The sequence below is a fragment of the Muscardinus avellanarius genome (genome assembly GCF_963383645.1).
Source record: "Muscardinus avellanarius genome assembly, chromosome: 16".
In the NCBI taxonomy this organism is placed as follows: Eukaryota; Metazoa; Chordata; class Mammalia; order Rodentia; family Gliridae; genus Muscardinus; species Muscardinus avellanarius.
The window spans coordinates 3,480,807-3,497,188 of record NC_137802.1 but is presented as its reverse complement, the minus strand read 5'-3'; the positions used below and the strand labels follow the sequence as shown (position 1 = coordinate 3,497,188).

General features: G+C 58.6%; 1 protein-coding gene across 1 annotated transcript; it reads left to right on the top strand.

Moving 5' to 3' along the window:
• Positions 1–3,434: 3,434 nt before the first annotated feature.
• On the top strand, positions 3,435–5,732 carry LOC308274658 (angiomotin-like protein 2; the record flags this gene model as incomplete). Its single annotated transcript, XM_080712467.1, is given in 3 exon segments — positions 3,435–4,973; positions 4,975–5,412; positions 5,415–5,732. Coding segments are annotated over 3 exon segments (2,295 nt in total).
• Between the last annotated feature and the right edge of the window lie 10,650 nt (positions 5,733–16,382).

The following is a 16,382-nucleotide window of genomic DNA, read 5'->3' as shown; positions in this document are numbered from 1 at the left end:
AAGCAACGAACAATTGGATTTGAAATTAAATAGAGTACCACTTATATAGCAGTGGCCGGTATCGGAGCCTTCTGTGAGGCAAGGCCGCTACTGAGGCCTCCGAGGCCGGGATCAGAGCCTGCCGAGGGGTTAGGCCGATGCCGGGGCCAGCGGCCAGCATTGCAGCCTGCTGTGAGACAAGGCTGGGGCTGGGGCCTCCAAGGCCAGGATAAGAGCCTGCCGAGAGTTTAGGCCGGTCCCGGGGCCAATGGCCGGCATCAGAGCCTGCCGTGAGGTAAGGCCGCTACTGAGGCCTCCGACTCCGGGATTGGAGCCTGCCAGGGGGTTAGACCAGTGCTGGGACCAGTGAGGTCAGCATTGGAGCCTGCTATGAGGCAAGGCCAGGATTGGGGCCTCCGAGGCTAGGATCGGAGCCTGCCGAGGGGTTAGGCCGGTGCTGAAGCCAGCGAGGCTGGCATTGGAGCATGCCATGAGGCAAGGTCGGTGCTGGGGCCTCCGAGGCCAGGATAAGAGCCTACTGAGGGGTTAGGCCGGTGCTGGGGTCAGTGGCCAGCATCGGAGCCTTCTGTGAGACAAGGCCATTAGTGAGGCCTCTGAGGTCGGGATCTGAGCCTGCTGAGGGGTTAGGCCGGTGCTGGGGCCAGCAAGGCTGGCATAGGAGTCTACCATGAGGCAAGGCCGGTGCTGGGGCCTCCAATGCCAGGTTAAGAGCCAGCCGAGCGTTTAGGCCGGTGCCGGGGCCAATGGCCAGCATCGGAGGCTGCCGTGAGGCAAGGCCACTACTGGGGTCTCCGAGGCTGGGATCAGAGCCTGCCAAGAGGTTAGGCTGGTGCCGGGGCCAATGGCCGACATCGGAGCCTGCCGTGAGGCAAGGCCTCTATTGAGACCTCCGAGGCCTGGATTGAAGCCTGCCGAGAGGTTAGACCAGTGATGGGGCCTACGAGTCTGGAGTCGGAGCCTGCTGTGAGGCAAGGCTGGTGCTGGGGCCTCTGAGGCCAGGATAAGAGACTGTTGAGAGGTTAGGCCAGTGCCGGGGCCAATGGCTGGCATCAGAGCCTGCCGTGAGGTAAGGCCACTACTGAGGCCTCCAAAGCCGGGATTGGAGCCTGCCGAGGTGTTAGACTGGTGCCGAGGACAGCGAGGCCGGCATCAGAGCCTGCTGTGAGGCAAGGCCAGTGCTGGGGCCTCTGAGGCCAGGATCGGAGCCTGCCGAGGGGTTAGGCCGGTGCTGGGGTCAGCAAGGCCAGCATTGGAGCCTGCCATGAGGCAAGGCCTGTGCTGGGGCCTTCAAGGCCAAGATAAGAGCCTGCCAAGGGGTTAGGCTGGTGCCGGGGCCAGCAGCCGGCATCGGAGCCTTCTGTGAGGCAAGGCCGCTACTGAGGCCTCCAAGGCCGGGATCGGAGCCTGCCATGGGGTTAGGCTGGTGCTGGGGCCAGTGGCCAGCATCGGAGCCTTCTGTGAGACAAGGCTGCTACTGAGGCCTCCAAGGCCGGGATCGGAGCCTGCAGTGGGGTTAGGCCGGTGCTGGGGCCAGCGAAGCCAGGATAAGAACCAGCCGAGGGGTTAGAACGGTGCTGGGGCCAATGGCCGGTATCGGAGCCTGCCTTGAGGCAAGGCCACTATTGGGGCCTCCGAGGCTGGGATCGGAGCCTGCCAAGGGGTTAGGCCGATGCCGGGGCCAGCGGCCAGCGTCGGAGCCTGCCATGAAGCAAGGACGGTGCTGGGGCCTCCGAGGCTGGGATAAGAGCCTGCCGAGAGGTTAGGCTGGTACTGGGTCCAGTGGCCAGCATCAGAGCCTTCTATGAGGCAATGCCGCTAGTGAGTCCTCCGAGGCCAGGATTGGAGCCTGCCGAGGGGTTAAGCCAGTGCTGGGGCCAGCGAGGCCGGCATCAAAGCCTGCCGCGAGGCAAGGCCAGTGCTGGGGCCTCCAAGGCCTGGATAAGAGCCTGATGAAGGGTTAGGCTGGTCCTAGGGCCAGTGGCTGGCATCAGAGCCTTCTGTGAGGCAAGGCCACTAGTGAGGCCTCCGAGGCCAGGATTGGAGCCTGCCGAGGAGTTAGACCAGTGCTGGGGCCAGTGAGGCCAGCATCAGAGCCTGCTGTAAGGCAAGGCCAGTGCTGGGGCCTCCGAGGCTGGGATCGGAGCCTGCCGAGGGGTTAGGACGGTACTGGGGCCGGCGAGGCCAGCATCAGAGCCTGCTGAGGGGTTAGGCCGGTGCTAGGGCCAGTGGCCAGCATCGGAGCAATCTGTGAAGCAAGGCCGCTAGTGAGGCCTCCAAAGCCAAGAACGGAGCCTGCCATGGGGTTAGGCCGGTGCTGGGGCCAGCGAAGCCAGGATAAGAGCCAGCTGAGGAGTTAGACCGGTGCCAGGGCCAATGGCCGGCATCGGAGCCTGCCGTGAGGCAAGGCCACTACTGGGGTCTCCGAGGCCGGGATCGGAGCCTGCCAAGGGGTTAGGCCGGTGCTGGGGTCAGCGAGGTTGGCATCGGAGCTGCCGTGAGGCAATGCTTGTGCTGGGGCCACGAAGGCCAGGATAAGAGCCTGCTGAGGGGTTTGTCCCCTGTCGGGGCCAGCGGCCGGCATCGGAGCCTTCTGTGAGGCAAGGCCATTACTGAGGCCTCCGAGGCCGGGATCGGAGCCTGCGGAGGGGTTAGGCCAGTGCTGGGGCCAGTGAGGCCAGCATCGGAGCCTGCTGTGAGGCAAGGCCAGTGCTGGGGCCTCCGAGGCCTGGATAAGAGCCTGCTGAAGGGTTAGGCTGGTCCTAGGGCCAGTGGCCGGCATCAGAGCCTTCTGTGAGGCAAGGCCGTTACTGAGGCCTCCGAGGCCGGGATCGGAGCCTGCTGTGAGGCAAGGCCAGTGCTGGGGCCTCTGAGGCTGGGATCAGTGCCGCAAACCGCTCAGTCGAAATTGCCGTGATTCCACTCACGATCAAACAATCTCAGAAAAGATGGGCGGAGAATTAGGGTGCCATCCTGCAGCCGCTTGTCTGTAGAGATTCTTTACCTTCTAGGAAATAAATTTCTTTAAGTTCCTATTTACAGCGCTTCTGGAAAGAATCTGACATGGACAAAAGCTTCTTGAGCTTATTGACACTTTATTACAAGAACCCAGAAAATTTATATCTTTCACCAGTGGGTTTAATAGTAAAAAAATAAAGGAGTGTAATCACCATAAATCAATAATCAAGGTAAAAAAAAGCAAGTTAGTCTGGCTTTCAAGAGATTAGCTCAGGGGCATAGCAGCCGCCTCTGGCGCGGCCGAGCCTGGGCTGCACGGGGTCCGGGCGGCCAGAGTGTCGGCGCCGCCGCCGAGAGTGCATCGCTGCTCCAAGCCAGCCAGGCTGCTGGGCTGACCGTGCGAGCTCCGCGCTCCGCAGGTGCTGGCGCCAGGTGCCTGCTGCCCATTGTCTAGCCAGGTGTGTGCAAGGGGCAGACACATGAGGACACTGGAAGACTCCTCAGGGACGGTCCTGCACCGCCTCATCCAGGAGCAGCTTCGCTATGGCAACCTGACAGAGACCCGCATGCTGCTTGCCATCCAGCAGCAGGCCCTGCACGGTGGGGCCGGAGCTGGGGACACCGGGAGCCCCCAGGCCTCCCTGGAGATCGTGGCCCCTGAGGACAGCCAGGCTACCAGGCAGGAGCACCAAGCTAGTGAGCCCCACTTGGCCGAGAACACCTTCTACCGACTGTGCCCACCGCCCAGCAAGGGCGAGGAGCTGCCCACGTACGAAGAGGCCAAAGCCCACTCGCAGTACTACGCTGCCCAGCAGGTGGGGTCCCGGCCCCACATTGGGGACCGTGACCCTCGAGGGGCCCCCGGAGGAGGCCGGCAGCAGGATGAGGCGCTGCGGGAGCTGAGGCACGGCCACGTTCGCTCCTTGAGCGAACGGCTCCTGCAGCTGTCTCTGGAGAGGAACGGCACCCGGGTGCCCAGCCACATGAGTTCTTCCCACAGCTTCCCGCAGCTGGCCCACAGCCAGCAAGTGCCTCCACCTCGGGGCCCTCCTGCTGAAGGCCCAGAGCCCCGTGGGCCCCCACCTCAGTACCCCCACACTGGAGTCACCCACGAGACCGCCGCTGTCGCTGACCCAAGGTACTGCGCCAGAGGCAGCCCGCACTTCCAGCATGCCGAAGTCAGGATCCTGCAGGCACAGGTGCCTCCCATGTTCCTCCAGCAACAACAGCACTATCAGTACCTGCAGCAGCCTCAGGAGCACCCTCCACGCCCACATCCAGCCGCCGTGGGTTCCCTCTGCCTACCGGGAGTGGAGGGCCCAGCGAGTGGCCAGGCTTCTTCAGCCCCCACGGGCAGTGCCCACCTGGCCCAGATGGAGGCCGTGCTGAGGGAGAATGCCCGGCTGCAGAGAGACAACAGCCAGCTGCAGAGAGAGCTGGAGAGCTCCGTGGAGAAGGCGGGCCGCGCTGAGAAGCTGGAGAGCGAAATCCAGCAGCTGTCTGAGGCTCACGAGAGCCTGACGCAGGCTTCGTCCAAGCGAGAGGCCCTGGAGAAGACCATGCGGAACAAGATGGACAGGGAGAGGAGGCGGCTGCAGGACTTCAACCAGGATCTCCCAGAGAGGCTGGAATCTGCAAAGCGCCGCCTGGCGAGCAGGATGCAGGAGGCCCAGGCAGGCAGTCAGGACATGGTGGCCAAGCTGCTTGCTCAGTACTATGAGCAGCAGCAGGAACAGGAGAAGCTGGAGCGGGAGATGGCGCTGCTGCGCGGCGCCATCGAGGACCCGCGGCGGCGCGCCAAGCTGCTGGAGCAGGCGCTGGGCAACGCGCAGGGCCGCGTGGCGCGGGCGGAGGAGGGGCTGCGCAAGAAGCAGGCCTACGTGGACAAGATGGGGCGGCTGCAGCAGGCGCTGGGGCAGCTGCAGGCCTCCTGCGAGAAGCGCGAGCAGCTCGAACTGCGTCTGCGCACGCGCCTGGAGCAGGAGCTCAAGGCCCTGCGAGCGCAGCAGAGACAAGCGCCCCCCCCTCCCCCCCAGCGGTGGCAGCAGCAACGGTGGGTCCCCCGAGCTCAGTGCCCTCCGACTGTCTGAACAACTGCGGGAGAAGGAGGAGCAGGTGCTGGCGCTGGAGGCCGACATGACCAAGTGGGAGCAGAAGTATCTGGAGGAACGCGCCATGAGGCAATTTGCCATGGACGCAGCCGCCACCGCCGCTGCCCAGCGCGACACCACTCTCCTCCGGCACTCTCCCCAGCCGTCGCCCAGCAGCAGCTTCAACGAGGGCCTGCTTGTGGGCGGCCACCGGCATCAGGAGATGGAAAGCAGGTTAAAGGTGCTCCACGCCCAGATCCTGGAGAAAGCCGCGGTGATCAAGGTCCTCCAGCAACGCTCCAGGAAAGACCCTGGCAAGGCCTCCCAGGGCTCCCTGCGGCCCGCCAAACCCGTCCCATCTATCTTCGGGCTGCAGTGTCAGGGACCCAGGGCTGGCAAGGGCTCTCGTTGAGCGAGCAGCAATTGGACGGCCCTGCTCAGCTGACCACAGATAGAGCACCCTCGGAGGAGTCTACAGCTGCCGCCCCCCTCCCTGCCCACGCCAAGCATGGGAGCAGAGATGGAAGCACCCAAACTGATGGCCCACCGGACAGCACCTCTGCCAGCCTGGCACCAGAGTCCGATGGCCTCGTAGGGTGCAGCAGCAGCCAGAGGGCAGCCTCTCTGGACTCTGTGGCCACATCCCGAGTCCAGGACTTGTCCGACGTGGTGGAGATACTGATCTGAAGGAGTTGGTGTCTTGGGGACCCCAAACCATACCCTCCGGTCCTTGGCCATTCTCGGCCAGTCCATCAGCCCTCTCCAAGGACCTCTCCTGCTTCCCCGGCCATTGACCGGCTGGCCCCTGGAGTGCAGGAAGGAGGGCTGTGGACAAGAGGGGAGCCGGGAGACCCACAGCTTCTTAGCCACGTTCCTCCTGTCCTTGGAGAAGGAAGACTCAGCCTTCACCTAATTCCCAAGGATCACTAGAGTAGCAACTAGAAGGCCGAGAGGGAGAGGAGCTAGATTGGCTTGGAGGCTGATCGCCAAGGACGGGAACCCCTGGGCGGCAGGTGGACTGGCTCTGTAATGGAGCGCCATGTTCCCTGGCTCTGCGAGGTCCCAGCGCAGGTCTGCTGCTCAGCTCCTCGCTGCCCTCTGGGATCACTACACCTTGGGGACTATTGAGGGTGTGGGTCTTGCGGAAGCCACAGCCTCCTCCCGCCTCACCTGGAGTGGTTCAGGCGCCATTGAGCGGCCCAGGAGGCAGTGCCTCGAGTGTATATAATTCCCTTTTTTTGTGGCACCGAAGACAGAGACTTGCTGGCTCAGATTTGTCTCCGTGAACGACGCTGCCCCGGCCCCGCTGCCACATGCTCCCGAACCTTCTGGCTGGGCTCCCGGTCCTCGTTCCTCCTCTTTTAAATTCTTGGCCCGTGGCATTCGATGCTTGTTGATTCGGGGGACATCGGCTGAAATGCCCACGGGACCTCACCCACCCACCAGCAGCCTAGTGAACCGGCGCCACGGCTCCTGTCCCTGGAACACTCTGTCAGTTTGGGTTATAAACTGAGCCAGAAGAAACGAGCCTCCAGACGAGTGGCCCTGCCCAGCTACCAGTTTTCTGCGGAAACTGAAAAAGATGTCTTGTTCTTCTAAATGTCTTCGTTGCCACCTGAAGGGCCTGGGAGAAAGAACTGTGTTGTTGAAAACTAGCCCGTGAGCTACAAAGATGTGACTCAGACGGGCTTGCGAATTGAGCCCACATCACAAAATGGCACCCATGAGGCTGGCTCCTCAAACTACCGCGCCCAGCCCTGCGGCAGGGACACTCGGGATTAGGGCGGTGTTGAGCATGGCAGCCTTCTGCCATCATTGACTTTGGTCTTAAAGACCCCCAATTCAGCCCAGTAGTGATTGGCGGGTTTTAGTATTTCTGTCTTTACTATTTTTAGTCCTTCTTGAATCTTTGTGTGTGTTTGTTTGTTTTATTTTTGTTTGTTTGTTTTCCTTTACTGTTTTTAGATTCTGTACATGTATAATTTCCATGATTTCCCCAAGATTCCTTTTGAAACATTTGCATTTGCTGGACAATTGCATATTTTTTTAACTCCGCTCCCATCCCCCCACTGAAAGCTGAGAAATACATTTGGTTCACGTGCACTGTTTACAAAGCAAAAAGAAAAAAAAAGAAAATATCATGAAAGGAATAAAAACAATTTAATATATTTTGGATTAATATTTGGTATTTCTTTTAAAGTTTTTTTTTGTGCTGTGAATGTTTTCTGCCAAAGACCATGACGTGTGTCTGTCTGTTTAAGTTATCATGAATATTTAAAATGTAAACTCGACTGTTCTGTTATGCCGCCCTGTACCAGGATTGCTGCTGCATTCCACTGGGTATAACAGTATTTTAATAAAAAAATTATTCAAGAAAAAAAAAAGAGATTAGCTCAGAATCTTCTCCGGATCCCGCAGCAGATCCAGCTGTCCTTGCGAAGGGCAAATTCCAGAAGAAACGGCACGCCCAGGGCTTGGAAGCCTCTCATGGAATCTTCTTTAACTTTTTTGGAACTTTCCATTTTTAGGGCTTAGTCCATATGGCAGGCATGGGGAGATGTGGCGATCCAGGTGGATGTGATGGTGTTCTCCCAGGTGTGTCTGCCTTGCCTTCTAAATTCTGAAAGCTTAAGCAAACTCACAACACAGTTTGGCAAATAAACACCAAAAAATACCATGAAGTTTTTAGATTTAGTTGTCAGATGTATTTCCTTAGCTGCTGAACACTTTTCCTCAAACGATAGGCTTATTAGAAACCTATTCCTCTTTTAATAATCCATTTCCACATCACAATCCTTCTGCAACCTGCTTTTAATCTTTCTAATTCCTTTCTTTCCCATTTGGGACAGTCTTATGATAAGCTCTTCTTCATACAAGAATCCTTTCTTATTCTCACCATATTTCCTTTCTTTTACACATTTATTATATCTATCCTTTGTTCTGACATACTCATTTCTTAGCCTCGTGGCACTTCTTTGTCTCGGGCAGTGCTCATACTGGGTGTAAAGGTTACGAATCTTCCTAGCCTTCAGCTCTATTGTATTGGGCAGTATTAGCTGCTCATAAAGTTTATCTTCTCCGTATCTAGGCAGGATCGCAAGGATAAACAGTTACTGGTTGCCTCCCCTTTAAGGCTAATGGTTTCAGTTAACTTAATGCTTTTACTGTGTGTTAATGAAAGTCAGAGATAGAGGGGAAATCCACGTTTTGTAATTGCTGTTACGGCAATGCTGCCACTGCATCTGAATTCTAATTAGATTTTATTACCACTTGAACAAAGCTGAGGACGTTTAGAGGCTTAGACAAATTACCAGAAAGTTTATTTTCCACAGACTCAGTTTCTCTCACAGTACCACCGGAGCAATTCGTGTGGAGAGTTAAAAGAATCATTACCAAAAGAATAATAGTTATGAAAGAATATCTAAAAGTAGGGAGTACTTTGGCCAGAGACCACACCCTCTCTTGGGGCTTATTTCTCGCGTTGAGAACCTGCCTATTAGCTGCATGGGTGGTCTTCACGCAGATGCCGAGAGAACGCAGCTGGTCTCGGCAGATCAGAGCCTGCCGAGGGGTTAGGCCAGTGCTGGGGCCAGAGAGGCTGGCATAGGAGCCTGCCGTGAGGCAAGGCCGGTACTGGGGCTTCCGAGGACAGGATTGGAGCCTGCCGAGAGGTTATGCTGGTGCCAAGGCCAATGGCCGGCATCGGAGCCTGCCATGAGGCAAGGCCACGACTGGGGTCTCTGAGGCTGGGATCGGAGCCTGTAGAGGGGTTAGGCCGGTGCTGGGGTCAGCAAGGCCAGTATAGGAGCCTGCCATGAAGCAAGGCTTGTGCTGGGGCCTCTGAGGCCAGGATAAGAGCCAGCCGAGGATTTAGGCCGGTGCCGGGGTCAATGGCCGGCATTGGAGCCTGCTGTGAGGCAAGGCCACTACTGGGGCCTCCGAGGGTGGGATCAGAGCCTGCCAAGGGGTTAGGCCGATGCCGGGGCCAGCGGCCAGCATTGGAGCCTGCCGTGAGACAAGGCCAGTGCTGGGGCCTCCGAAGCCAGGATAAGAGACTGCTAAGAGGTTAGGCCGGTGCCGGAGCCAATGGCCGGGATTGGAGCCTGCTGTGAGGTAAGGCCACTACAGAGGCCTCCGAGGCTGGGATTGGAGCCTGCCGAGGTGTTAGACCGGTGCCGGGGCCAGCGAGGCTGGCATCTGAGCCTGCTGTGAGGCAAGGCCAGTGCTGGGGCCTTTGAGGCCAGGATAAGAGCCAGTTGAGGGGTTAGGCCGGTACCGGGGCCAATGGCTGGAATTGAAGCCTGCCGTGAGGCAAGGCTGCTACTGAGGCCTCTGAGGCAGGGATTGGAGCCTGCTGAGGGGTTAGACTGGTGCTGGGGCCAGTGAGGCCGTCATCGGAGCCTGTTGTGAGGCAAGGCCAGTTCTGAGGTCTCTGAGGCCAAGAATGGAGCCTGCCGAGGGGTTAGGCTGGTGCTGGGGCCAGCGAAGCCAGGATAAGAGCTAGCAGAGGGTTTAGACCAGTGCCGGGGCCAATGGCCGGCATCAGAGCCTGCCTTGAGGCAAGGCTGCTACTTGGGCCTCCTAGGCTGGGATCGGAGCCTGCCAAGGGGTTAGGCTGATGCCAGGACCAACGGACAGCATCGGAGCCTGCTGAATGGTTAGGCCGAGGCTGGGCCAGTGGCCGGTATCGGAGCCTTCTGTGAGGCAAGGCCGCTAGTGAGGCCTCCGAGGCCAGGATCGGAGACTGCTGAGGGGTTAGGCTGGTGCTGGGGCCAGCAAGGCTGGCATAGGAGCCTGCCATGAGGCAAGGCTGGTGCTGGAGTCTCTGAGGCCAAGATAAGAGCCAGTTGAGGGGTTAGGCCAGTTGCCGGACTAATGGTCGGCATTGGAGCCTGCTGTTAGGCAAGGGCACTACTGCGGTCTCCGGGGCTGGGATCAGAGCCTTCCAAGGGGTTAGGCTGATGTCGGGGCCAGTGGGCAGCATCGCAGCCTGCCGTGAGGCAAGGCCGGGGCTAGGGCCTCCAAGGCCAGGATAAGAGCCTGCTGAGAGGTTAGGCCGGTGCCGGAGCCAATAGCCGGCATCGGAGCCTGCCGTGAGGTAAGGCGGAGCCTGCCGTGAGGTAAGGCCACTACTGAGGCCTCCAAGGCTGGGATTGGAAACTGCCAAGGCGTTAGATTGGTGCCGGGGACAGCGAGATTGGCATCGGGGCCTGCTGTGTGGCAAGGCCAGTGCTGGGGCCTCCGAGGCTGGGATCGGAGCCTGCCGAGGGGTTAGGCCGGTGCTGGGGCCAGCGAGGCCGACATCGGAACCTGCCGTGAGGCAAGGCCGGTGCTGGGACCTCCGAGTCCAGGATAAAAGCCTGCTGAAGGGTTAGGCTGGTCCTGGGGCCAGTGGCTGGCATCAGAGCCTTCTGTGAGGCAAGGCTGCTAGTTAGGCCTCCGAGGCCAGGACCAGAGCCTGCTGAGGGGTTAGGCCAGTGCCGGGGCCAGCATGGCTGGCATAGGAGCCTGTGGTGAGGCAAGGCTGGTGCTGGGGCCTCTGAGGCCAGGATAAGAGCCAGGTGAGGGGTTAGGCCGGTGCCGGAGCCAATGGCCAGCATCAGAGCCTGCCATGAGGCAAGGCCGCTACTGGGGTCTCTGAGGCTGGGATCGGAGCCTACAAGGGGTTAGGCTGATGCCGGGCCAGCAGCCAGCATCGAAGCCTGCCATGAGGCAAGGCCAGTGCTGGGGCCCCCGAGGCCAGGATAAGAGCCTGCCGAGAGGTTAGGCCGGTGCGGGGGCCAATGGCTGACAATGGAGCCTGCCGTGAGGCACGGCTGCTACTGAGGCCTCCGAGGCAGGGACTGGAGCCTGCCGAGGGGTTAGACTGGTGCTGGGGCCAGCGAGGCCGGCATCGAAGCCTGCTGTGAGGCAAGGCCAGTGCTGGGGCCTCCGAGGCCGGGATCGGAGCCTGCCGAGTGGTTAGGCTGGTGCTGGAGCCAGCGAAGCTGGCATCGGAGTGTGCCATGAGGCACGGCCAGTGCTGGGGCCTCCGAGGCCAGGGTAAGAGCCTGCTGAGGGGTTAGGCTGGTGCTAGAATCAGTGGCCAGCATTGGAGCCTTCTGTGAAGCAAGGCCACTAGTGAGGCCACCGAGGCCAACATTGGAGCCTGCTGAGGGGTTAGGCCGGTGCTGGGGACAATGGCTGGTATTGGAGCCTGCCTTGAGTCAAGGCCGCTACTGGGGCCTCCGAGGCTGGGATCGGAGCCTGCCAAGCGGTTAGGCTGATGCCGGGGCCAGTGGCCAGCATCGGAGCCTACCGTGAGGCAAGGCCGGTGCTGGTGCCTTCGAGGCCAGGATAAGAGACTGCCAAGAGGTTAGGCCAGTGCCGCAGACTGCTCAATCGGAATGGCCGTGAGTCCACTCAGGATCGAATTATCTCAGAAAAGATGGGCGAGGATTCGGGTGCCGTTCTGTAGCCGCTTATCTGCAGCGATTCTTTCCCCTCTAGGAAATAAATTTCTTTAAGTTCCTATTTATGGCGCTTCTGGAAAGAATCTGACATGGACAAAACCTTCTTGAGCTATTGACACTTTATTACAGGAACCCAGAAAATTTATACCCTTCACCAGTGAGGTTAATAGTAAGAAAAAAGAGGGGAGTGCAATCAATGCAAAACAATAGTGAATGACATGTAAACAAAGGTTAAAAAAAAAACTAGTCCAGCATTCAAGGGATTAGCTCCAGATCTTTTCCAGGATCTTGCAGACAGGGGTTCCAAAGGGCAAATTCCAGAAGACACGGCACGCCCAGGGCTTGGAGGCCTCTCATGGAATCTTCTTTAACTTTTTTGGAACTTTCCATCTTTAGGGCTTAGTCCATATGGCAGGCATGGGGAGATGTGGCGATCCAGGTGGATGTGATGAAGCTCTCCCAGGTGTCGTCTGCCTTGCCTTCTAAAATCTGAAAGCTTAAGCAAACTCACAACACAGTTTGGCAGATAAACATTAAAAAATACCATGAAGTTTTTAGATTTAGTTGTCAGATGTCTTTCCTTAGCTGCTGAACACTTTTCCTCAAACGATAGGCTTATTAGAAGCCTATTCCTCTTTTAAATAATCCATTTCCACATCACAATCCTTCTGCAACCTGCTTTTAATCTTTCTAATTCCTTTCTTTCCCATTTGGGACAATCTTATGATAAGCTCTTCTTCATACAAGAATCCTTTCTTATTCTCACCATATTTCTTTTACACATTTATTATATCTATCCTTTGTTCTGACATATTCATTTCTTAGCCACGTGGTGCCTCCCTGTCTCGGGTAGTGCTCATACTGGGTGTAAAGGTTACGAATCTTCCTAGCCTTCAGCTCTATTGTATTGGGCAGTATTAGCTACTCATAAACTAGGTTGCTTTGATGTCACACCCAATGTTTATCTTCCTGTATCTAGGCAGGATCACAAAGAGAGGGGTAAATAGAGGCACCAGGTTGCCTCCCCTCTAGAACTTTTGTTGTAAGTTAGTGATTAGGATGAAGGTCAGAGATAGAGGGGAAATCTGCATTTGTAATTACTGAATGGAATGCTGCCACTGCATCTAAATTCTAACTAGATTTTATTACCATTTGAACAAAGCCAAGGATGTTTAGAGGCTTAGACAATTTACCAGAAAGTTTATTTTCCACGGACTCAGTTTCTCTCACAGTCCTGATCTTACACCACCGGAGCAATTTGTGTGGAGAGTTAAAAGAATCATTACCAAAAGAATAATAGTTATGAAGAATATCTAAAAGTGGGGGAGTACTTTGGCCAGAGACAATACCCTCTTCTCGGGGCTTTGCTCACATTGAGAACCAGCCGATTAGCTGCATGGGAGACCACACAGATGCTGAGAAAAAGCAGGTGGTCTCGGCAGGCCAGTGCTGGGGCCAATGGCCGGCATCGGAGCCTGCTTTGAGGCAAGGCCACTACTGAGGCCTCTGAGGCCGGGATAGAAGCCTGCCGAGGCATTAGGCCGGTGCTGGGGCCAGCGAGGCCAGCATCAGAGCCTGCTGTGAAGCAAGACCAGTGCTGGGGCCTCTGAGGCCGGGATCAGAGCCTGCCGAGGGGTTAGACCGGTGCTGGGGCCAGCGAGGCCAGCATCGCAGCCTGCTGTGAGGCAAGGCCAGTGCTGGGGCCTCCGAGGCTGGGATCGGAGCCTGCCGAGGGGTTAGGCTGGTGCTGGGGCCAGTGAGGCTGGCATCGGAGCGTGCCGTGAGGCAAGGCCAATGCTGGGGCCTCCAAGGCCATGGTAAGGGCCTGCCGAGGGGTTAGGCCGGTGGCAGGGCCAGCAGCCGGCATCCGAGCCTTCTGTGAGGCAAGGCTGCTACTGAGGTATCCTAGGCCGGATCGGAGCCTGCCGAGGGTTTAGACCAGGGCTGAGGCCAGGGAGGCCGTCATCAGAGCCTGCTGTGAGACAAGGCCGGTGCTGGGGCCTCCGAGGACAGGATAAGAGACTGCTGAGAGGTTAGGCCGGTGCTGGGGCCAATGGCCAGCATTGGAGCTTGCCATGAGGTAAGGCCACTACTGAGGCCTCCAAAGCCGTGACTGGAGCCTGCCGAGGTGTTAGACCGGTGCCGGGATCAGCAAGTCCGGCATCGGAGCCTGCTGTGAGGCAAGGCCAGTGCTGGGGCCTCTGAGGCCAGGATAAGTGCCAGCTGAGGGGTTAGGCCGGTACTGGGGCCAATGGCCAGCATCGGAGCCTACCGTGAGGCAAGGCCACTACTGAGGCCTCTGAGGCCAGGATTGGAGCCTGCCGAGGGGTTGACCGGTGCTGAGGCCAGTGACGCCAGCATCAGAGCCTGTTGTGAGGCAAGGCCAGTGCTGGGGCCTCCGAGGCCAAGAACGAAGCCTGCCAAGGGGTTAGGCTGGTGCTGGGGCCAGCGAAGCCAGGATAAGAGCCAGCCGAGGGGTTAGACCAGGGCCAGGGCCAATGGCCAGCATCGGAGCCTGCCTTGAGGCAAGGCCGCTACTTGGGCCTCCGAGACTGGGATCGGAGCCTGCCAAGGGGTTAGGCCAATGCCGGGGCCAGTTGACAGCATTGGAGCCTGCCATGAGGCAAGGCCGGTGCTGGGGCCTCTGAGGCCAGGATAAGAGCCTGCCGAGGGGTTAGGCCGGTGTCGGGGCCAGTGGCCAGCATTGGAGCCTTCTAAGCCAGTATAAGAGCCAGCTGAGTGGTTAGACTGGTGCCGGGGCCAATGTCCAGCATTGGAGCTTGCCGTGAGGCAAGGCCGGTCCTGGGGCCTCCGAGGCTGGGATCGGAGCCTGCCAAGGGGTTAGGCCGATGCAGGGTCCAGGGCCAGCATCGGAGCCTTCCGTGAGGCAAGGCTGGTGCTGGGGCCTCTGAGGGCAGGATAAGCGACTGCTGAGAGGTTAGGCTGGTGCCGGGGCCAATGGCCGGCATCGGACCCTGCCATGAGGCAAGGCCGCTACTGAGGCCTCCAAGGCCGGGATTGGATCCTGCTGAGGGGTTAGACTGGTGCTGGGGACAGCGAGGTCGGCATCGGAGCCTGCTGTGAGGCAAGGCCAGTGCTGGGGCCTCCAATGCCGGGATTGGAGCCTGCCGAGGGGTTAGGCCAGAGCTGGGGCCAGTGAGGCTGGCATCGGAGCCTGCCATGAGGCAAGGCCGCTACTGAGGCTTCTGAGGCTGGGATTGGAGCCTGCCGAGGGGTTAGGTTGGTGCTGGGGACAGCGAGGCCGGCATCAGAGCCTGCTGAGAGGCAAGGCCATTTCTGGGGCCTCCAAGGCTGGGATCGGAGCCTGCCGAGCGGTTAGGTTGGTGCTGGGGACAGCGAGGCTGGCATCGGAGCGTGCCGTGAGGCAAGGCCGGTGCTGAGGCCTCCGAGTCCAGGATAAGAGCCAGCTGAGTGGTTAGACCGGTGTCGGGGCCAATGGCCGGCATCCGTGCTTGCTGTGAGGCAAGGTCGCTATTGGGGCTTCCAAGGCTGGGATCGGAGCCTGCCAAGGGGTTATGCCAATGCAGGGGTCAGTGGCGAGCATCGGAGCCTTCCGTGAGGCAAGGCCGATGCTGGGTCATCCGAGGGCAGGATCAGAGATTGCTGAGAGGTTAGGCCGGTGCCGGGGCCAATGGCTGGCAATGGAGCCTGCTGTGAGGCAAGACCACTACTGAGGCCTCCGAGGCTGGGATTGGAGCCTGCTGAGGGATTAGACCTGTGCTGGGGTCTGTGAGGCCAGCATCGGAGTCTGCTGTGAGGCAAGGCCAGTGCTGGGGCCTCCGAGGCTGGGATCATAGCCTGCCAAGGGGTTAGGCCGGTGCTGGGGCCAGTGAGGCCTGCATCGGAGCATGCCTTGAGGCAAGGCCAGTGCTAGGGCCTCCGAGGCCAGGGTAAGGGCCTGCCGAGGAGTTAGGCCGGTGCTGAGGCCAGCGGCCGGCATCGGAGCCTTCTGTGAGGCAAGGCCGCTATGAGGTCTCCGAGGTGGATCAGAGCCTGCCGAGGGTTTAGACCATGGCTGGGGCCAGCGAGGCCGTCATTGGAGCCTGCCGTGAGGTAAGGCCAGTGCTGGGGCCTCCGAGGCTGGGATCAGATCCTGCTGAGGGGTTAGGCCGGTGCCGGGGCCAGCAAGGCCAGGATCGGAGCTCACCATGAGGCAAGGCTGGTTCTGGGGCCTCTGAGGGCGGGATTGTAGTCTTCTGAGGGGTTAGGCCGATGCAGAGGCCAATGGCTGGCATATGAGCCTGCCGTGAGACAAGGCTACTACTGGGGCCTCCGAGGCCGGGATCGGAGCCAGCTGAGGGGTTAGGCTGGTGTCGGGGCCAGAGAGACCAGAATCGGGGCCTCCCATAAAGCAAGGCCGCTGCTTGAGCCAGCGAGGTCTGGATCAGTCCACCGGGTAGCCAGGCCACTACTGGGGCCATCAAGAGTGGGATCAGTACTTGCAACGTGGCATGCACAGAGAAATATTGCAGAAAATAAAAATCAGATGCTTCCCCTAATCAACAATAACTAGGAGGAAAGGGGCAACAGGAAGAGGTCGAGCTATAGAAAAGGCCCTATAGTGAAGCAACTAAGGTGACCAATCAGAGGGTATGGAATAGGGGAGGATGAAGCCTCTTTAAAATGTAGGAGGTACATAAACAAATGTATCAAAGTTAATCACCAAACAAGCATGGGATCGAGAGAGGGGGAGGGAATGGGATGGGGGCTGGATGAGGGCTAATTGGATGATGTGTGCTTGTATATCCTCTCAAATCTTGTACTCCAATGTGATATGTGACTACAATGCACCAATTAAAATATATATATATATATATAGAATAAAATATAGGGCTGGGGATAGAGCTCGGAGGTGGAATGCCCC